This window comes from Diadema antillarum, unplaced genomic scaffold (genome assembly GCF_040938485.1).
Source record: "Diadema antillarum isolate AM-2024a unplaced genomic scaffold, OU_Dant_1.0 scf00000082, whole genome shotgun sequence".
Lineage (NCBI taxonomy): Eukaryota > Metazoa > Echinodermata > Echinoidea > Diadematoida > Diadematidae > Diadema > Diadema antillarum.
The window spans coordinates 1,120,404-1,144,141 of NW_027270971.1; the positions used below are offsets into that span (position 1 = coordinate 1,120,404).

At 38.3% G+C, this 23,738-nt stretch overlaps 1 protein-coding gene across 1 annotated transcript in view; it reads right to left on the reverse strand.

Moving 5' to 3' along the window:
* LOC139717789 (uncharacterized) overlaps nucleotides 1-23,738 on the reverse strand; it is a 48,409-nt gene that overhangs the window by 13,563 nt on the left and 11,108 nt on the right. The window contains exons 3-5 of the mRNA XM_071629289.1: nucleotides 14,673-14,857; nucleotides 12,425-12,574; nucleotides 10,761-10,859 (exon numbers count right to left, since the gene is read on the reverse strand). Of these exons, the coding sequence (XP_071485390.1) occupies nucleotides 10,761-10,859; nucleotides 12,425-12,574; nucleotides 14,673-14,857 (434 nt within the window). The remainder of the gene's footprint in view (nucleotides 1-10,760; nucleotides 10,860-12,424; nucleotides 12,575-14,672; nucleotides 14,858-23,738) is intronic.

A 23,738-nucleotide genomic window follows, 5' to 3' on the forward strand; every position in this document is an offset into this window, starting at 1 on the left:
AATAGCTGTCACAAGAATTATATGAAGTGCAATAACAGACATACAAATGTAGTATCTAAGAATAAGAAAGATGAATGCACACATCGGGCACAAAAATGGCTCTCATTACCTTGCATACAAAGCAGGCACTACCGGACATAACCATTTCCCTTCAACAACGCATCACTCAGGCATGTGACTCGTTACTACCAAAGCCTCAATCGGCTATGATTCATTTCCAACAAGACCTACATTGTACAATGTAATAAAGGTGCCTAGATGAGCAGTTGAAAAAAGTAATATGCCATAATAAGCAATATAAAACTTTTAAGACTGACAGCTAAAATGACACTAAAATTCAGGCAAAGTATTTCAAAAGATTTTACTCGATATCTTTGCTGTATATTTGCATCCCCCTAATAAGCCACCTACCGGGTGCACGTCACGAGACCGACACCCACGAGTCATACAGACCACAAGTCATACAGCTTACAAGTCATACAGCCCACGAGTCATACAGCCCACTAGTTATACAGCCCACGAGTTCGACATCAAGTAAAATAAGCCCACAAGTTATACAGCCCATGAGTTCAACACTACACACAAATGGCTCACGAGACTGACACTATGCAAACAAAGCCCATGAGATCGACACAAGGCAAACAAAGCTCGCAAGACCGACACTAGGCAAAAGAGGCTCACGAGACCGACACTCAGAAAAAGAAGGCCCACAAGACCGACAGGATGAACAGCGCCACCTATAGACGTAGTAATCGTATATGGTGTCCAGATAATGGCATAAGGAAGATATGAGAGATGGAAAAGGAGAGTTGCTGGGGGATTACCCCATCAACTGCCCTCCTCATCCCCTGAACTGTTCAAGATTTCTAATTGTGCTTGCGCGTTTGAGTGTTTGTGAAAAATAAACAAAATTCATTAAAAGTGTACGAGATGTTTCAACAGCAATTTCAAAAATGCCAAAATACCCTTGTTTCCCTTTCCGCAAAATATATACCGGTATACACCTGCTTAGCAAGAAAAATAAAATAAAATGATGTGGACATTCAGATCAATCAACTAGAATAATACCAAAGTGTGAAATGAAGTTTACAAGAAAATATTTCACAAAATGATCAATGTTGCAATGCACGCTTCCTTTATGGAGGGGGAGTATAATCATCTGCAAAGGTGCTGATTTAGTGCAAATTCACAGAAAATGATATAATCGTCTATTAAGGTAGCTCAAAGGATTAAAAAAAGAAGATGCATCCATGAAAACAGCTAGTCACTCTATTTTATGAAAAATGCACTGTTTTGAGGAGAATAATTGCACAAATCCAAGCCACGTAGCGTGACAGAACTGCCCTCTAAAAGCAACACGTGTAGAAATACACAGTTTTTACTTGATGTCGTTGATACAATTGTATGTACCGGTACATGGTGCTGTTCCATTAGTTACAATCTCGAAATTGCACCCGCCAGTATGTAATTTTCCCCTTCATGGAACACCCTGTACACTGTCAGGTTATTGAAATGTAGATGGCACTGTTCATGTTCATGTTTATTTGTATGCTTCCTCCAATAATGACTGAGAAAAAGATTGGAGTTTCTTGTATTATCAGTTTTCCTTTTGTATAAAAACTGTGTGTATCGCAGTTAAAATTGCCATTTTTTTTTCAATGTAGTGTGCGCATATTTTGCTATAAAACTTGTATACAGATGTACAAAGCAATCACGGCTGAGCTCAGATTATCTTGTTTGCTGACCCCATTCAGATGCCTCTTTTTAAGTAGGAAAAAAACAAACCTGGCAAATAAAGTTCTACTTATATGACACAAGAGTAAACGTGAAAAAATTGATTGATTATTATTCAAACAATGCTGTTCTCCCAAAGCAATACCCCACCCGCACTATTTATACATTATACAGTACCTCCTCTTGATCAGTATTTCACATTATTCGGTAGCGCATGCGCATAGTAGACACTGTTCCTTGGCACATTGTGTAGTAGAACGTGCAAAGAGGATGCACGTACCGCTTAACCGCTTTCACACATTTGGATTGGAGGCTCTCCGTAAATCACGGTGGAATGGATTATTTGTCGGAGATACATATGGGATTGGGTACAGTACAATGTGCACGATGACTGGCAGTGGAAAAGCTGATTTTGTCATTTGTCAGGACAGCAAGGTTTTGCTCTTGTCACAGCAACAATCGATTTCAGGACTGTCATCAAAAGAGAGATAGGAGAGAGTGAGAGAGAGAGAAATTTTTGCCTTCTTCGGAGGAACAATATATATATTTCTTAATTCACCTGAACAGTTGATGCTCTAGCTATTGAGGGAAAATAATTTTTTTCCTTGCCATTTTTTTTTTGGAGCAGGAATTAGTGTAAAGGTATTGCAGCTGATAAACATCAGAGTTTTTCCTCCTCTTCAGTTGCCCCTGCGTAGAGGATTCCTAGTCTTCTTAGCCCAATAGGGCCTGCATGATGCCTGAGGAGTACGTTGCCCACTTCTCAGCTCAAAGGTTCCCATGTGTGTTGTCTGTGTGAACCCTGAGCCCTGCCCATCGATGCTGTCTTCATCAGAAGGCCATGCCCATCGATACTAGGGAGTTTTCACTACACAACGGGAAGACCGAGAATACGTGGAAGCAATCACCTGTGACAGTCCCCGTACTTGGACTCCCGTCCCCTTATATAGGCAGTTTTGCTTTCCTGTTAGGATGGAGGCGTGGGAACAAGATTGCTGATTGGCTGGTTGGCTCACTCCTGCCCAGCTGCATCGGGACCGCAAGCTATTTTGGCCGAATACCGTACTCGTTTTCTCGGATTTGATCATGCGCAGAACCAAATTTTGCACACGGCACGCTCAAATCTCAGCTGTGTCGTGCTTGCGAAAACTCCCTAATGTCTTCATCAGTAGGCCCTACCCATGGATGAGTTTTACCCTAAATATGTCCTGTCATAAATTGGACGTAGACTTCCCAACACAGGTTGACAAGCTACGATGTAAGTCAGTCACCTCCATTTCAATTTATGTGATTTACTTTTGAGCAGATTAAATCCCTAGTTATTTACCAACTGAACACTGATATTTTTTTCTTGAGTAATTTGCATATTTATGCATACTGTTAATACAATCAAACTGTTTGATATATAATACCTGGCATCCCCCCCCCCCAATATTGATATGTTCCTGTCATCAATCTAATGGGTTGTTGCAAGAAAGTTGCAATCAATTGCAACTTGCAACTGATTGTCATTGGCCAATCAAAATCATTGCTGCATGCATGTCTTCTTAATAGGGCAGACCCTGAGCCAATCAGAATGGTTGTTTCAAAATTAGCAATTACTTGTAATTGATTGCAACTTTCTTGCAACACCCCATTAGTGTCCCAATAGTATGGTATGCCAAGTGACTGTTGATGTGCAGGGGTGGTATTCTGAGGTCGTAATTAAGTATGTGATTAACTTTGTAATTAAGTCGAGAAGTTAATAGACCCTTAATCATGGGCATAATCGGTATTCTGAGGATGTAATTAAGGTATGATTAAGTCCCCTATAATTATCTTACATAGGTTCCTCCCGTCTAATTGTTATTCCATCCAATCAGACGTGTTGTTAGAAGCCAAAATGACGATTACGCGCGCAAATATGCCCTCAATGTGCTCTCCTCCACGCCCCCTGTAATTTCAACCAAAGAGCTCCGTGCGCACACTCCGGTATTTGATTACAACCCCTCACCTACGCACGTGAAGATCTCCATCTCTTTGTTCACATAAAATGAAAAAATTCCTCGAAGATCGGCTATATTCCTTTTTTTTCTCTGAATTTTACGGATACCATGATAACCGCTCCTTGGTTACCGAAGACTGTAAGCATCGTTGTGGCAGAGAAAACACGCTGTAATGCGTGATATGGGAGTAGTTAATGACACTCTTTGGTATCATTAAGTTTTCCATTAACTTTCATACTTAATTACACCCTCAGAATACCGATTGTAATTAACTCTGTGATTAAGTCCTCTCAGAGGTGCACATGCGCAAACGCGTAAGTCTTTCCCGCCAAAATGCTTGTTGCTATGGTAGTTAATATATCCCCTACTTAATCATGCTCTCAGAATACCAGTTCAGTAATTAAGTGCTAATCAGACACTTAATTAGCCCTAAGAATATGGCCCCTGATGTGTGATCTATTGTAAGCTTTGGAAAAACAGCTATCTATCAAAGTTATGCCTTCTTCTATTTTTATTAACCCATTTCTAATTTTTCACTCCTTTCTGCAGCCAGATTCTTTCCTCTTCCATTAAATACATATAACATCATCAAGGGCAATACATATCAGGGGGAATGAAGGAAGAAATTAGATTAATTACTCAATGAATAACACTGTAGTTTGACAAACATTGTCTGTGGAATCAAATGCTGATATATGAACAACAAATGAATGAGAATGATATTATCAACTCACTACTATGAAATGATAATGCTGAATATTGAATATCTAACCACAAAAACAGAGCACAAAACTAAAGAAAAAGATTCTAATATACATAAAGCACAGCATAATGCAGTGTTTTGTTTTTATTTTATCCCTGTGAAGACAGAAACATCAACTTCCTGTTCATTTAAAGAATAAAATGAATATGACAGGAAACAAAGAGAGGACCAAGCAGGAAGTTAAGGAATATGAGGAAGTGAGATAAGGGACATCAATCAAAGTAAGCCCTCATTGAACAGTTCTTTATACAGTACTCCCTTGCATGATGATATCAGGGGGTTTACCCAGGGAATAGACAATTACTTTCAACAGCAAAGCATACAAACACATGCTTGAAACCAAAGTCTGATAGTCAGCTAGATCAACATTAACCTAATCAAAGGTGTCTATGAGATATTGGAGCAAATTTTAAACTCCAAGATGAAATAAATTTCATGTGATGACAAATACAAATTACCAGCAGTTTTATTCAAGACATTCAATTTAATTACACTATTCCCATTCAGGAATATGTGAATGTAGCCCATGAACTCATGGAAAATTTTAACCTAGATCACAATACTTCCATCTGCACATGATGATGCTGCAGAAAAAAAAAAGAAACCCATTTATCACATGAGAAGCATATGACACACTTATTTTTAAGCAGCACTAAACTTTCACTTTCATGATCAAAATGAATAATGAGTACCAGCAGCATTTTGCAATTAGGTTTTGAGTTACAGGACAGCTCATACCTCTTATAATATGTTTTTGTCTTTGTCAAAAGCCTCTTTCATGTGTGTCCGGTATCTAAATGGATAGTCCTCTACAGACTTTCTTTTTCTTTCGGTCTTTCTGATCTTCTCTAAATGGTTACTGGCAGGCTTTCAGATTCATATCCCTTGTTATGTTGATTCATGCACATTTTTGTGATATCACATTTGGGGTGCTTTAAATAATGGGACATAAAATTGTGTGATGTAGGATAATACAATGTCAAGTAGATCACATCGTCTGTTGAGAATGAGAAGGGCGTTAAGTTGTCTCGAACACTATGGGTTTAGTGACAACTTAACGCCCATCATTCTCAACCGACGACATGGTCATCAAAATGTTTTGAAAATTAAACAGTTGCTTAAAGTGCAGGTCCAATCATGTTAAAGTTGACCCAAAGTTTATCCAATCAAATCAAAAAATATCACTTAAGGTGATTAATACCCCCGCCCCGTGACGACAGTCTTACCCAAGGAATGATCTTTCCTTGATCTTCTGCCATTTAAATGCCGTTACCACGGCAACGCAGCTTCCGACACGTCCGAAAAATATGTCTTGCACATCTTACCACCAAGACTATTGTGTGTGCCACATTTCATAAGCTTTTGTCAAAAACTGAGGAAGTAGTTCAATCCACAAGATCTTTCCTTGATCTTCCGCCATTAATATGCCGTTACCATGGCAACACAGCTTCCGACACGTCACCAAGACCAATGTGTGTGCCACATTTCATGAGCTTCAGTCGAATACAGAGGAAGTAGTTCAATCCACAAGATCTTTCCTTGATCTTCTGCCATTTATATGCCGTTACCATGGCAACGCAGCTTCCGACACGTCCGAAAAATATGTCTTCCACATCTTCCCACCAAGATCAAGGTGTGTGCCACATTTCATAAGCTTTGGTCAAAAAACTGAGGAAGTAGTTAAATCCGCAAGATCTTTCCTTGATCTTCTGCCATTAATATGCCGTTACCATGGCAACGTACTTTCGGGTACTGTCAAAAAATGCGTCTTGCACATCTACAACCACAGGCACACATCTGTACCAAGTTTCATGGAAATTGGGCAAAAACTGAGGAAGTAGTTTGCAACACAAAATTTTCCATCATTTTGGCTCATAATATGTGAGCTGTTACCATGGCAACATACTTTTTGTCACTGTCAAGAAATGTGTCATGCTGACCTATATCCTAAGACAAACATTCAATATGAATTCCATGAGAATTGGAAGAACACTGATGAAGCAGTTTTGAAATGAAGCATTTTGCCCTATATTTTACCAATAACATGCCCTTACCATGGCAACGCACTTTTTGCCACTGCGGAAATATGTGTCTTGCACATTAACATATTCAGATGAACATCTGTACCTAATTTTATAAAAATTGATCAAAAACTGTGGGAGGAGTTCGCGACGCAAGATTTGTACCCATTTTTGCCCATACTATGCCGTTACCATGGCAACGTACTTTTGGGTACTGTCAAAAAATACGTCTTGCACATCTACAACCCAAGGCACACATCTGTGCCAAGTTTTATGGAAATCGGTTGAAAACTGAGGAAGTAGTTCGCGACGCAAGATTTGCAACGGACCGACCGCCCGACCGACCGACCGCCCGACCGTCCGCTGATTCCTATATACCCCCTTCAAACTTCGTTTGGCGGGGGTATAATAAGAAAAACAGTTGTGCAAGTTCCATCAAAATTGGACACAGAACAAATTGAAATCAGCATTTACAGTTTCACATGATTCCACCTCCTAGTTGATGCTTGTTATGTGCATTATTTATGCTAATATGCTGAGGTGATGTTGACATTCCCCTTATACAGTAACTCTCTCTTCGGTGTGCCCGAGAAAACAATAAATATCATGTTTGGGTTGATAGCAGTTGATAACTTGAAGCAACTACACTCTTTCATAACTGCAAGGATAGTGCAAAACAATAAACTTTTAATGAACAGTATAAGTTTTAATATTAAGTTTAATATTTCAAAAGCTATTTTTATATGCATCTTCAACCATGCTTTCTCTCTCTCTTTTTTTTAAATAATGGCCAACTTGAACAAGTCATTGTTGAACTGCATGTAAGTGTAACTTCTTATTACTTCCGCCAAGGGAGGAGGTTATGTTTTCGTTACCATTGGTTTGCTTGTTTGTCCTTGTGCAAAATAACTCAAAAAGTAGTCAACAGATTTGGATGAAACTTACAGGAAAGGTCGAGAACGACACAAGTAACAAATGATTAAATTTTGGCGGTGATCTGGGAATTTTCACGGATTTTATGAAGGATTTTCGATATTTCGCCAGGTAAGGTTAGTAAACTAGGGAGTTCAAGCTGCGCATTTTTTATATTTTCATGCGCGCACTAAAGTGCGTGCTCTTGTTTCTGCTGGGGTGAGGCGCCGCACTGCTGAGGGTTTATGACATAACAAAGGCTTCTATATTGGGAAATCAGGCGATTTTTCAGTCAACGTGGGTGGAAATCACTGACCTCTATTAAAGGACGAGCAAGATCACGATGGAAAGTAGTTTGCCTGGCGGAGGTCTGCGCTCTCAGAGTGCTTTTCTAGTTGACAAAGTCATGCTTGTTGCAATATTATAAATCTAAGAGTCATTGAAATTTCCATTGACATTTTCTGTTACAGTTTAATTTTTCTTCAAAATTGGTAAAATTAATTGAATTTGAAATATTGAGCATTATAAATTTGTTTTAACTCTTTATGTGCCACGCTCGCACGTCCGGCTCAGTCGAAGGCGTGCCAACTTCGCATATTCTGCTCAACAAACAAAGCCGCCAAAACCGATCGATTAATCGCTAATCCCGCGGTACAATCAAAGCGTTTCTCGCGCTTTTGTTCCTCTCACATACGGCTTGCATTCTATGTGGTGATTGACTATCAAGCAGTGTTCCCAACTAGATTTGCTTGTGCATTCTAAGTTTCTGTCACTATTTTATGTGCAAAAGTCATGCCTTTACAGTAATGTAGCAACTGGTAATTCAAAAGAAAAATTGAAAATAGAATTGTTATACAGCTGTACATTGTATATGGAAGTAAAGTTTGGCATTCCTTTAACTTTGCTCACTATTATGTCCAGCTTAACAGAAATTTGTAGTACATTGTAGTTATACACATTGGACAAACAGAATTCTTTCTCGAAGCATGACTACCTTCGTGTCTCAGAATAACGCGGCACACAGGGGGTTTCCACCATGGCACATAAAGAGTTAAGTGGATAGTATGATGATGAAATATCCAAGAGAAATATGTAGATGTACAGTATGTAAGAATTGAAACAAGTACATGTTATGAAGTAAGGCACAATATTCCCCATTATGAGAGTTGGTCAACAAAACCAGTTTGTTTTTTTCTGTTTCCTTTCATACAGACATACAAATTAAGAGATACACAGACTCACTCATAGAAATAATGAGAATTCAGTGGCTCTTTCTGACACAATAGCAAAAACAACAAATAAGACAAAAAAACAAAAAAACATTGAACTGGACTTGCTTGAATGAAACACTCAGAATTCCCAATGTAAGCTGTCAATTTCACAACATCCTATGTTCAACTGCATTACTTTACATGTGTTCATTAACACCAAAAGCATGGAAAGAGAGCAGACCTCTGCCAACCATCCGTGATTAAAACATCACCATTTCGTAGGCAGCATCTTCAACACAAACATAGAGCAGTATAGAAACATCCACACAATACATTTGGTGAAAAAGCTGATAATTCATTGTCGAGTTATTGGGAGATTAAGGTTATTTTATGTCCTTTATGACCTTTGATCTCATGACCCCCAAATTAAATTGTGACCCATGACAACGGTTTCAGGCAGAAGTCGCAAGAGCAAATTCCCTCCTAGGCGGGGTACAAAGATTTTGATCATTATTTTTGTCGATTTAGGTTTTTTGCAGAAATCAAATCTTTGATATGTTTTCTACATCTACACTAAATTTCATAGCATAAGACTAACTTTTTCCTATCGAAAATGGAATTTTAAGCACCCTATGTTGGATCGCACTCATCACTATCGAGCTTCTTTCGAACGCCGCGCCAATATCCCCAGCGTTGCTACAGCGCAGGGTCTCGCATGCGATTGGCTGGTGCGTCGCATACATTTACATAATTCAGCTTTCGGAGACACCAGTTGCAGCATTTGGGGAATGCTTTGTCCACGCGTGCACGATTTCACGCTCCATTGTTCTTGCTATAGTGGTTTATATACGTTCGCTCTGTAGTGCGTGCTCTTCGTTTGGCTTTCTATCCAAACTATTCTACCGCAATGTTCGACAACGGAAGTGAAACAAAAATCATGTAGCATGACATAACTGTGTGTTCAAAAAGAAATCTAGATATTCTCAAATTTGTCTACTTGCACATGTAGTAAAAATTATGACAGCAGACTGACTCAATGGAAGGTATAGTAGACGGCGAGTAGATGAGAGGAAAGGAGCGGTCACATGTGACTAATTATATTCAAATACTACACGTCAAGATCGCACCAAACTAACGAGTCGTGTTTGTTTGTTTGTTTGTTTCAATTTAATTAGCACCATCGAACAAAGCAACATATGCATGTCTTGTAAAAACAAAACAAACAGGAAGCATGACCCTTGCCAGCACTAGCAATTTTCTGCCTTCAAAAGGGTCGCCAATGATATAGACAAATCAACCACAATGAAAACGTGATTTGTAAATGTGTGGACTCGCCATCGCTCCTGTTACATGCACACGGTCATGGTGTGTGGATGCCATTGCGTAATGCGTGCACCAAATACACATGTACATGTACACCATAAAACTGTACGTGCAATTATCGTATTCGCCATCTTGAAAGACGTACTGTAAACAAACCTGAGCGAAACGCATTGTTTTTCGGCTCCATACGCTAAGCTCCGAGGAAGGTGCCCCAGAAATTTGACTCTCTCAGTGAGCCAATCAGAAGGCGATGTGGTTGCTAGAAGCGGAGCTTAACATCGATTGGCACCATCGTATGGGTGATTCTCCCCTCGTATCGACGCTCGGACATTGTCTTTGAGAAAGAGGTGAATCTTCAAAGCCTGTTTTCTCACAATTTTGACAGGCTAACAACTTAAAAAGTGCATTTTATTTCCCTTTCTATGCCCACTTATGGTGCCGAAGAATACAAGTGTTTTATATCAATGCAAAGCTTAGGAAATGGGCAATGTGATTCAGTCAAAAAATGAATTTTCAAAATTCCCGACTTTTGCCTGAAACCGTTGTCGCGGGTCACAATTGTTTCTTAAACACTCTGCAAGTCTGGTGAAAACCTGATCATTCGTTCACAGGCTTTCTTGTACACAAACAGGCAGACAGACAGACAGACAAACATATGGAACCAAAAACAACCTCTGCCAACCAAAGGTTTCACCTATTGACGGAGGTAAGCGAAGGTGATTTATGATATTTCTGTTACAGTCACATAATATGCTGACAAACATATACAAAGACTTTAGTTAAAGCAATTATTGTGATAATGGGAACTCACTTGCTGCTGGACAGAACTGGAAATATCTTGTAAATGTTTCAAAGCTGGGAGGAGGATTGATTTTTGAGATGACAGGTCATCTTGCAGTTGACCTAAAACCTGAGATGCAGGGGGAATGAAATCATTAGTGCTTTGTCTGTCACAGAAAACATTGTTTATTAACATTATCATGGCTCAATCTTTAACATTACCGGTACTCAACTGGGATGACATGAGCTGCATTACCATGTTCCAGAAGAAGAAATACTCAAGCATTAAAAGTTATACAATTAGTCCATCATTACAACATACAACACAAGGAGATATCACTACACTAATAAAATATTTGAAAAATAGTTTATGCACACATTACAGGCCATGAGGGTTTTAAGTACATGCACAACTGACACAATAACTCTGGTAATTTCACATGATGTGATTCTACATAGTGAAGTACTTCCCTTTCCTGTTTATATTCAAGCTAGACTGTTCTGAAGGAACTTTCCCTTTTGTATCTACAGGACAATCAAGTTAGGGGAAGGCCATAAAGAAAATGCTACACATATCCTTGTTGAAAACTTCACAAGAGAACATTACAAAGCACGTCATATTTCACTGACTTTCACTCGTGCATTTTGGGGCTTTTCAGTCATAACATTTCATCCCATTCAAGTAGCTACTGCTTTAATGTTTATCTCTTGCGCTATCTAAACAGTCAATATGTGACCACCCAGCTCAAAACCTGCAAAACTTCAGCCAATGTGGCTTCAAGTTTTCTACAAAGTTAAAAAGTAAGCTCTAAGCTTTGAATCATTAAAAAAACAAGAACATTTATTAGTGGAAAATTTGAGCAAAGAAAATGGGATATAACTTGGTAAAATTGGACCACTCTAACACATTCAAAAAGTGATTGAAATAACAGACTCTTGTAAGGAGCCATTTCATAGAAAAGGTAGAAAAGATGATTTAAAGATTAGGGTCACTCAGATTTGCTGCGTAGAAATATCAATGGAAATTATGTATTTCATTTCACAGTGAAAGCAGCACCTGTCCAAAAAATCATGGTCCAGAAAAATATCATTTTTTCACTTTTTAAGCCACCAAATATTGACAGTAGCCTGTAGGTAGAGAAAAGATTACTCTTAACAGGTAAGACAAAATTTAAGACTTTGAGTCAGTCACCTCAAATGACTATCACAGCCCACCACAAGATACGGTCAGAATGGCAAAAGATCAAGAGGTTTAACATTGTAAAGTCTTTGTGATCTTTTGTCGTGCAGTCACACTGGCAGCCAAACTTGGATCAAGAAGTTTGGGTCATTGGTGCACGCGCACAAGAAAGAAGAAAGAGCGTGCCCTCCGATGGCTAGCAGTTGTGACATAACAATGCACATCTGTACAAGACAATGGCCTCACGCTTCGAAGACACCACCCACAAAAAGATTGAGAAGTTTGTTGTGGGTGAGGGAAGTATCCCTAGTTGGAGTGGAAAGTTTTGCAAGAAGTTTTGCGGGAAATTTGCGATCGCACTGGCAAAACTTCAAGATCTTAAAGATCGCAAACTTAATCTTCTCGACCTTTTGCCAGTCTGACCGCGCCTCCTGAGAATCCTAATTTGTGACCTTGTATTCGTGGGTTTTGAGCTGGGCAGTCACATATATGTAATGACAGTTTTAGCTACTGACCTCTCTATTACTGGCTGCTACTTGGCTGACCAACTGACACTCATGACCTTTGTGCTGGCCATAGACCTGGCAATAGATGCAGATGACTTCTCTGTCAGTCAGACAGTAGACCTTCTTTGGCTCGTTTTCATGTTCATTGCACAGAAGCACCTGAGGAATAATATCATGCCTGAAGTTAAATTGTGACTTTTGAGACTTTGTGACCAGTGACAAGAAATTAAGAAAACTTGACTGACGAAAAAAAAAAAGTAAAGTGATCTAGCTGAAACATACGAAATATAGTTGGATATCTAAAGCCTTAAAAAATATATATCTTTATCACTTCCAGTCTGAATTTAAAGTTGAACCCGTTTAGGACGGGCTAATTTTGCTACAACACGCATTTCCCATAGACACTTGCCGGAGTATACTCGGGACTCATCCTCAACTGGTTAAGGATGTTTTGACTCACGAAACTTGTCAACCTTCCTGGAGTATGTTGCTATAGTATTTTAAATTGCTCTATTGTGTTTGAATGTCTTAGATCCATTTGTCTGTGGGCATCTTAAACACCAGAGTACGTAGTTTGTTTAAATACAGCGCAGGAAATTACTGTTCATTAGTTTTGGCCACGAGCATTTAGTTAAAGGGATGGTATAGTTTTGGTTGAGATGGGGATTCAGGTGTTAGCTTTTGGCGAGATACTTAGAAAGCACTTAATATATGAAATATAAAAGAACATGCATTCTTAAGATGAATTAAAAGTTTATTTGATAAAAAATGGTTTTGAAATGGCTGAAATATCCAAAAACATTAGTGGTATGAAATAAAAGATGGGTCCGTAAGGACCACTTTGCTTTGCTTAGTTTTGGGATATCTCAGCCATTAATCAAAAACTGATTTTTATCAAATAAACTTTCAATATCTCTTAGAGTTGTATGCTCTTTGATGTTTCATTTTTTTTTCTTTATAATCTTCCCAAAAAATTAAACCTGAATCCCCATCTCAACCAAAACTATACCATTCCTTTAAACTAAGTCATACAGTTTTATCAATACCAGCATATGGTATTCAGCTCTTGTGCACATCCTTACAATAAACATTGTTCATGACAAACAAGAAGCCTGCCTGCAGTTTGCCAGATGAAGCAATATCTAATGCATGCGAATTCAATTTCAGGCCTTGAAAGTGCATTTGATTGCTACAGGCAAGTAAATGGCTTGTTACTGGGTTTCAAGCGAAACCAAAGCATAGATATAAAAACAGGCATACATTTTCTGTGTAGAGGTAAGGTTACCTGCAAAGCAGTGCTTGTGGGGAAAAATATAACAGGATACTAGCAAATATCATCCTCTATTCTTCATATTTTTTTTTTTAAATCCTCATGACAACACATGGATTTCTTTGAACATGCATATATGGTGCAAACTGCAACGTAACAAAGAACAACAGAACATGGTGTACAATCGAAACTGTTTTTTCTTTCTCTTTTTTTTTTTCATGAGAACTGGTTACAAAGGCTTACCAGCATATTTGTCATATCTTCCATATTGTCTTTTTTCACTTGATCTCCATCATTGGAATATACATGAAGAATTTGCTCTGACAAAATGGTACTGTCATATTCTAGTGAATCATAAAGTGTGATTTACTGGCTAGTGTTAGATAAATTTCCCTGTTATTTCAAAATGGTACATGGATTCAGAAAACAGAGTACAAAAAGTGTGTATTCTTAAAACTATGAGAATATCATGATGAAGAAAATGCCTTTACCTCTAGCATGGTCCTAAAATACACATATACCCTGTCTAACAGTTTTTCAAATCAGAGTAACCTAGACAACGTTGGACAAAGAGGAGAAATGAGTCCTTATAAAAAGACAGAAAAGGACAGGACTTCATATTGACAGTACCCATAACAACCAGAATGTTTAATGTGTCATCATCCGATGATAGAGACAAAAGTTTTCCACCACTATTAAATACATAATGAACACACTTTAGATTGTCAATGAAATTCATTTGGAATAGATGTGTTCAAACTTGGTATCTTACACTCACAGCAGCATTACTTCGCTAAAAAATGACATGACTGGTGTGATCTAATCCACATTAGGATTGAATCAGATGTGAACAGGTACGCTGTTATGGAAACATACCAAAAGAAGGTTTTCTTTGTGCGTCTGTTAAGACCACACCTCTGCTCTCTCCTGCAGTTTTGTTGCCCAAGGCACTGAAATTTGTTCCTTGGTGGTTATTTCTTTCCTCACCTGGTTAGTAGCAGAAGATGACCCCCTCAGAGACTCCTCTAGTCCTTCAAGTATCTCCAGGACGGCAAAGTTTTTGGCCAGCCCCTGGACATTGTTGACCAGGCCTGGTATAGATGTGTCTGCTTTACAAGTTGGACAACACACCTTCCCTCGGGAGAATTTTCCGACAAGTTTGCCCAAGCATGCTGACAGTGGAAGAAGAGTATCATGGATGACAATTCAACTTCTCCTTCATATGGCACAATGTGCCTGATTTAATATGGTCAGCGGTAATGCGCACACACACTAAACAAATTTCATTCATTGTAGGTGGACTCTAGTTACCAATTAAACTTGTCTTTTGTTCCTACGCTTAGAAAAGTTTGTTTTGCCATTTAAACAGAGACAGAACATACATATGGTAGAACATTCCTGATAAGAAACAGTGCCTATTTTTCAAGGTTAATTCACACATCATATTCCTTACAACCTTTGATATAATACTACAGACTCACCAAGCATTAGTTAGGGGTAAAATTTGATAACCTTTTTAGGTAACATTGTATTCAAAGCTTAGTGACATTTGCCATCTATCAGCTCACTTTTGACAAATACCTGTATTCATTGTTTCCATTCATCCTTCTGGGAAGTAATGTTTAATCACTGTTCTTTCCTTTGGACACACTGAATATATGGATGGAAAATTACCACTGCTGCCACAGTAGAGGGTCTGTTGCGACACGGATTGTCGCCCCCGTCACGGATTGTCGTGTGGCGACAATCCGTGACGCTTGTGCAGTTCCCAGTTTTTGACCTCGAAGGCGACAATCCGTGATGGCAACAATCCGTGATGGCAAAAAATTTGTTGCGACACGGATTGTCGCCCCGTCAAGGATTGTCATCCCGGGCTCGGGATGGTTCCTCAGGAGTTAAGCTTTGGTGGGATGGGTATGACTGGTAGGTTATGCGTATGTGTGTGTGTGTGTGTGTGTTGTGAGATATTATGTGCTGTGTATGATTTGTAGGTGCGTACAATAAGTGACATGTGTATGAGTTTCCGTATTGTTTTGTGTGTGTGTGTGTGTGTATGTGTGTGTGTGTGTGTGTTTGGAGTATATTTATGTAGAAACTGTGCATGTGTGGTGGTTGTATAGTGGTAGTGGTTTGTTTGTCTGTGTGTATACGTGTGCCTGTATGTGTATGTGTGTATGTGGTATATAGTGGCGTATGTGTATCAAAGGGTATGTGATGGTGCATGTTTGTGGGCGCAGTTTTGTGCCTGCATGAGTATCTGAGGGGTTTGGCGTTCGTGGGCTACGTAGGCCCTACGTAATGTGTGTTGTGTGTGAGCGTTCGTGACTGTGTCAACGTAAGGCCCCAGTCACATAATGTTCTGTGTCCGGCGTTACGTCCAAATAAGTCTTTTTTTTTCTGCGGACACCCGGGGATCTCTTGCTGTCACCAGAGCATTTTTACAAAACATACGGGAAAAAATATGCGGGCGATACGGAGAGATGCGACCAAATGCGAATACTTGCGTCCACTTGCGGATATTCTTACTAATTAGCACGTAATTTTGTTCTTTCAACTTGCATAAACTTCCGAAGAGTTCAGAACACTTGCGGAGAGTTGCGACTATTTACGGAGAGTTGCGGATATTTTCGGATAGTTACAGATTGTTATAAATAATTATGTACAATATAACGATCCCTGCCAAGTCAATGTATCATGAAAGCAAACTTATTGTCTTACATTGTACACTGGGGAAAAGTGAAATTGAATTTACGTACAAGTTATGAAAAGTTTTCGCATTTCTTTGATTTGCTTTACAGTAATGAAAGATATATGAAATTTTGAACTTGAAGTTTGAATTTTATTTGTGCAGCTCAAATATGGATAAACATCATAAATGTAAAGACTACATAACATGATTATACCACAAATAGAATACTATCTAGATCGATAAGTAAAACAGAGTAAGAAAATATCACTTACAGTCATGGAATAGACAAACTGTGGTAATGCTGTCATTGTGCAGCGATATTCATGACTTTCTGGGTTATGTTAATGAGATTGTTATAATAAAGCAAAGCCTATTACATTTCCAGAAAAAAAAAAAAATTAGGACATTCGGACACCCCTCCCTTACCCAAATACAATATAAAAAACGTATCCGGGCACTTACCCCCTGGGCAACTACCCTCCGGATAACTACCACCCAGATAATTACCCCCCAGGTCTATTCCCCCCTAGGGCAACTCCCCCCCCCCCCCCCCGGACAACTACCCTCCTAGGGCAATCACCCTCCAGGGCCATTACCCCCTAGGACAACTACCACCCGGTCATCTACCCTCCTTGGGCAACTACCCCCAAGGGCAATTACCCCTAGGCATCTACCCCCCCCCCGATAACTACCCCCTGGGTAATTACCCCCTGGATGACTACCCCCCCTCCCGATAACTACCCCCCCCCCCCCCAGATAACTACCACCCAGATAACTACCCCCCAGATAACTACCCCCTGGATAACTACTCCTGGAGAACTACCCCCCAGTTAACTACCCCCCCCCCCCCGATAACTACCCCCTGGATAACTACCCCCCCCCCCCCCCCCCCCCGGATAACTTCCCCAAGGATAACTTCCACCCGGATAACTACCCCCAGGATAACTACCACCCGGATTACCCCCCCCCCCCCCCCCGGAGATACCGTACCCCCCCCCCATAACCATACCCCGAACCGCCCCCTCCTGATACTTACCCACTGGACAACCCTCCCTCCCCTCAACCCCAAGTTACCATACACCCGTTGTAATTTTTCCATTTTAAGTTCATAACACCATATCAGAAGACTAAGCTCATGTAGGCCCTACATTAATGCACCTTTCTCTTACACTGTCATCATTTACTCTTTTGGCTTGTCATTTTCTACCATTATAACATATTAGACGATAAACATAAGAAAAGGAGAGTTGATTTCACTGCAATTCATATTCCCTTAACATTACCATTCTTCGATATAAAGCCATAGTTTCTGATAGGATCCGGGCACGGTTTTATGAAAGTTATCAGTCCTGACAAGCTGTCAGTTCCACACAATTACCAATCGTTGTAGGTCGATCAAAGCGGGTCCATGGTAACAAGTCAGTGACTCAAGCTTATCAATCAAGCAGAACCCATGGTTTTATTGAAATTATTAGAGACTAACAAGATGTCATAACTGGCATCTTTTATCAAACGGTGCCCTAATCTGTCATTTGAGTAAAATTACAGCTTATTTTGTATACAAGTAGAATTGTGCTAGTTTTCAAATTAAATGTTGTCGACACTTTAAGGGGAAATCCAGTTCCAATATAATCTAGTCTGATTAGAAAGAGTAAAATATTAGGAGTTTAACGGTATTTCTTTTTTCTTTTTTTCTTTTTTTTACAAAACACCCCTAGTTGTTAATGAAGTCTTTTGTCCTGCACCCTCTTTTTGAATAGATCTAGAGAGTTGTAGTTGACAGTACCTTTTTACATTAGGGCTGCTTTGTTTTATCCTGGCCATTTTAAGACTTTTTTTTTTCACAAAAACTTGAATCCTTCTTGGAACTGATGCTCTTTAATATTTCGTAAGGGGTTTCTAATTATCTCACCCAAAAGATGTTAAAAACCTAAAGTTAGGTCTCGACCAAAACCAGACGATATGAAAAAATGTTGTTATTTTTTTCAATTCAAATAGCAAACGTTGTTCGAAAATGGCAATGAGAGACGTAATTTTCTGGGGGGGGGGGGGGGGGAGTTATTGCATGAGGGGTGATTGTTTGGAGCCTAATTTCAATAAGGGGCAATTCCACGGTAACTGACGTTACACGTAAGGATTTTCATGAAATTGTTTATGCTGTAGTTTTGTGAATGAAAGCACCTTGGGCTTGTAATTAGCATTGATGAATGAGTTCAGGAGAATGAAGAAATGGGTGGAAAGTTTTTCTCTCAAACTGCATTTCTTATCACATAGCAAGTGAAAATGTGTCTGTAACTGACATTACGGAAAAAGGACATGGGAAATTATGGTGTAGATTTAAATGGAAATATCTCATGTCCCTGACTTCTAAACTTTATGTGCTTTATATGGCAATATACCTAGGTTCTTAGGAACAGGTGTGCAAAATAATGTGCACTTTAGATATTTCCTTTTAGCACCATGCCAATTTCAGTGAAGGCATGACGGTAACTGACGTTACGTAACTGACGTTACGCTTACATTTGCCATAGGGTTTACACATGGAAAATCATGATTAGGAATAGTTTTGTGATATTTTATAATTCTGACCTTTCAGAGTGAATTGTTTGATATGGAATCATACCTTGGTTCATCAATTACAAATACCCAAATGAAATGAAACATTAGTCCATTTTCTTTGTGTTTAATGAAAACTTTAAGGGAAACATGTCAGTAACTGACGTTACATAACTGACGTTACACATACTTTTGCTATGGGGTTTACAAAGAACTGACTTATTTAACAGGTTATTATACTGCTGCAGTATACCAGTAACAATCCCAGGCATTTACTTAGCAACAAATTAAAACAAAATCTAAAGACACAAATGGGGTGGGGCCCTTAGAGGGCAAGCTCCCCCCCCCCCCCATGCCATAGCACAGTTGAGCAAAAATAAAGTAAATGCACCAGAGGATATTTCTTGACATTTGTCTTAAGATTGAATGCTTATTCAACAGTTATGATTACACAGAGCCATTTAGATTCAGCAGTTCCAAGAATGAACATTGACATAACTAAGGTTTTTTTTTTTTTCAATGAACAGGAAAGTTTCTATCTAGAGTACCCCACCCATAATGCCCTACAGTACTACACAAAACACAGATCTTTTTGTGTGTGAAAAAAACCCATATCTTTCAGGTCATGGGGAAAAAACACGTACAAATAAAAATATTCATATGAAATCCACTGTGATATATTCTTTCTTCTTTTCTTTATTTTACTCCTTCTCCCTCAAGGCATTGTTAGGGCCACAAATAACAAAATGATCTCCATTATCAATAATGATTTAAATGAATAGTGTTACACTTTTAATATTTTTTTCTGTGAAGAAGAAGCATGCTTTTTTGGTCAAAGGGGCATTTGTTTATTCCTTGCTTGAAGGATTGTTTTTCTTTTCCTTTTCACTGGTATATCAAGGCTTGCAAATACATCCCAGATACCAAGAAATAGGACTTTGCAATGAAAGAATTCTCAGATCAATATAAACTAATCTTCCTGCTATTTGTTTTTCATTCATTACATGGAACTGCTCCTCACTACAACTGTAGTTTGATTACCCCTTACAATCCTTCTAGGCACCTTAGGTCTTCAAACTCATCTCTACTTGCCGTACCACAAACTCACAATTCTTGGGGTGATCGATCATTTCTGTATGCTGGCCCATTCCTATGGAATAGACTCCCACATAACATTCGCAATCTGTCCTCTCTAAGTGAGTTTAAGAGCTCATTTAAAACTTGGTTATTTAGACAAGCTTTTTCGTAAACATTTCCTTTATTCCTTTTCTCATACCTCCTTTTCACTGTTTTTTTTTTTTCTCTCTCTCTGCCTCTCTTTCTTGCGCCATGAGCATCTTTTCATGATAGATACCGGCACATTACAAGTGTTCATATTACTATTATTATTATTATTATAATTATCATGTATTACAAAAATGTCCCTGCATGAATGAAATAAAGTAATCAACAAATATGAACAGTTTTTTTTTATTTAACCTAGAATCACCTCTCACTTTGAGCAACAGTATTGTTAAACGTTGAGCAACAACAGTGTTAGTTTCAAACAGTAATGACAGTACATGCCTTATGTCAGGCCTGCTTATGTACCATTTCAAGATGTGCCATATTAACTAAACCAAACATTTAAGTGCAAGCGAAGAAATATATATCTTCCTGCATTTGCCTTGAGGTAGAAACTTCACTAAGCTTCCAGAAAAAAGAAAAATGCTAACAAAAGTAGTCATTAGTAAAGATTATAAAACTGTTGGTATACAGCTGTACACAAGCTTTTTAATAGAAAAAGGTGGTTACCATGCAACCACATCATTGATTAGGCCTACAAATTTGGTAGCTTTATCATCCCGTAGGACTGTGAATGTACTGTATAGTAATTTGAGTGCATTATATATTGCATGTGGTAAACCTAAACTTCCAGATGATTTAACCTTAGACTTGTGCTGAACTGAAAATCAAAAGCTCCCTCCACCAAAAAAAAAAAAAGATAAATAAATAAGATTAAAAAAATGAACAAAAAAAATGTATCCATGGACATACAGTGTACCATGGTGATGACATCATTCCCTATCAAAGGGATTGCTGCTCTTTGTTGATAACCTTTGACTTCCCAGATGTATTGAAATGGCCAAAAGTCAAAAAATTTGCTTAAGTTATAATTACTGTCATGGTAACTGACGTTACATACTGGTATATGACGTTTCGGTAACTGACGTTACACATTTTGATGTGTTCATTTGACTCTCCAGCATGCCAAGTATCCTTATTTTCTGGTATTGAAAGGAAGGCATATGGGCATACATTAGAAATCCTAAGTTACATCATACAGCTCACTTTCTTTGATGAATAAAGTGAAAAATTCCTTGTTTTTGGTAACTGACGTTACATCCATCATTGTCAAACTAATTAAAAGTTTTAATAAAATTCTTTAAAGCAACCAGATTTTTCTTTCTATCATGTGGTAAAAGACATGTCTGGTAACTGCATACATATAAAAGATTGTTGTTTAGAGTACTAGTAAAGTGGATATACAGAGGGTAAATTATGTGACAATACACTCTTTCTTACCATTGAGTTATAGGCATATTTTGGCAGCCATTTTGAAAATCAAAATGGCCACTTTTATTGAAAAACATAATGATTCTTAAAACTTCAACTCAAGTATTGTCTGAAAATGTATGGTGTTTGAAACAAATATCATTTTGAATTTTCGGCATCCGTGTCCTACATACCGTGGAATTGCCCTAAGGAGTAATTGTCAAGGGAGGTAATGCTCTGCGGTGATCATACCAAGGATGTGACAATCTCTTCCCGCATCCTTGATATACTAGTTGTTAATGCCCAATGATGCAGTAGGGCAATTCTGAAATGAGCATTAACGGTATAATAGTAAAACAGTTACAAAATTGATGAAACAATGCAAAGAAAGCAAATTAAGACAGAGACGAAGTACAAAAATAAAGATACAGTGTACTCCCGTTACAACGAACACGGTTGTAACGAAATTTTGTTATAACGAAGCAAAACTTCTGGTCCCAAAATTATCGCCATTAAAGTCTATGGTACAAAATTCGCTTATAACGAAGACGGTTATAACAAAATTTTCGTTACCACAAAGTCTTTTCTGAGCGCCACTGACAAGGAAAAACAAAAGAAATGTGCTCCGTTACAACGAAATGCGGATCTCATTCGAAAATGCGTAGCGGAACAAGCATTTTTATAGCGTCTCTGCATGCATGAGCAAACGCTTCACATCATTGTATGTTCACTCCGTGTATCACGCACAGTTTCCGAGGGGAACTTGCGTTATTGTAATACAATAATCTGAATTCAGATAAGGTTTGTTTCATTGTTCAGAAGTTCTTTGATACAAAACACACAGATTCTGACACAACTAAATGTCCGTAATAGTTCGGAAATGAAATATTAAGCACATTTTGGTGTTACTCCAAAGGTTCGTTAATCCGATAATAAAATATGGTTCTTATTCTTATTCTCGTTAGTCCGAAAATGATAGGAATTCAAAACGTTCGTTAATCGGAACATTACAAAAAGAATCGTTAATCCATCGTGGAAAAAGGTGAGTACACTAACAAAACTTAAGAATTGCAATCCTTATAATCGTCTTAAGATAAATAAATCTTCGAATAACTAACCTTTCTCATTTTTTTTCATTAACAAACTTTCTTCGGAATAACGAACCTTATTTCATTTTCGGACGAAATAGCCTTCGGAACAATGGACTTTCTGAATAGTGAACCTTTCTCATTTTTTTGATTTATAATTAACCTTCAGAATGACGAACCTCATTTCATTTTCAGATCAACGAACCTTCGGTAAATGAACAATATATTATTTTAATCTAAATTATGAACTTTCGGAATAATGATTCTTCAGAAATGCGAACCTTAAGATGAACAAACCATCGGAATCCCGGGAATGGCGAAACTTCGGAATAAGGAGCCTTGGAGTAACGTAGTTAAGTAAGAAAAGAACCTTTGCAATAGCGAACTGTAACCAAATCCTACACCATCATTTTCTACACATGACAAGTGTGACAACACAAAAAACTTTATGCTCTTTTTAAAATGTAATATTTAACCGAAATTAAAAAGGTACTCTCCCATTTCACATAGCTTTCCAGCGTATGATAAGGATTCAACAAACAGAAATTTATGTTTATGCGTGGTTTTCTTCTTTTCGTTATACATTGCATATTATATTTGTTCGGTTATAACGAAATTTCGTTAAAACGAAAAAAAACACAACAACTGCTGGACCTGGGCATTTCGTCCTAACGGGAGTGCACTGCACATGAACACACACGAGATAAATCCCTTGTAATGAGAGAAAGAGGAAAGGTGAGTAATGAATGACAGGAATAGACTACCTTCACGGCACATGGACAGAGAAAAGCGAGAGGGAAGAGGAAGATGATGGGTCAAAACCAGGGCACGTGAGGCATGAGATATAAGCTCCTCAGAATAAAGAAGTGTTACATGGAGTTGTGGTAAACGATAGATGATTGTGGTTAAAAAAAAAGATATTGCAAAAAGTTAAGTGTAACATTTCTTCAAAATGTCTTTAGTTCAATGGTAAAGGCATTCAAACTTAAAACTTCTTTTATACTACTATCAAGAGAAATCCGAAATTTCGGAACAGTAAAAGAAAATACAGATTAAGCGAAAATAGTTTTGGTTAAAAGCATTGACATTTACTGGATTACCGGATAGGAAATGCAGGGACAGTTTCGTTTTTTAAGAACATAGAGTCAAAATACAGAAGGGAGAAAGTAAGCTTGTACATAAATC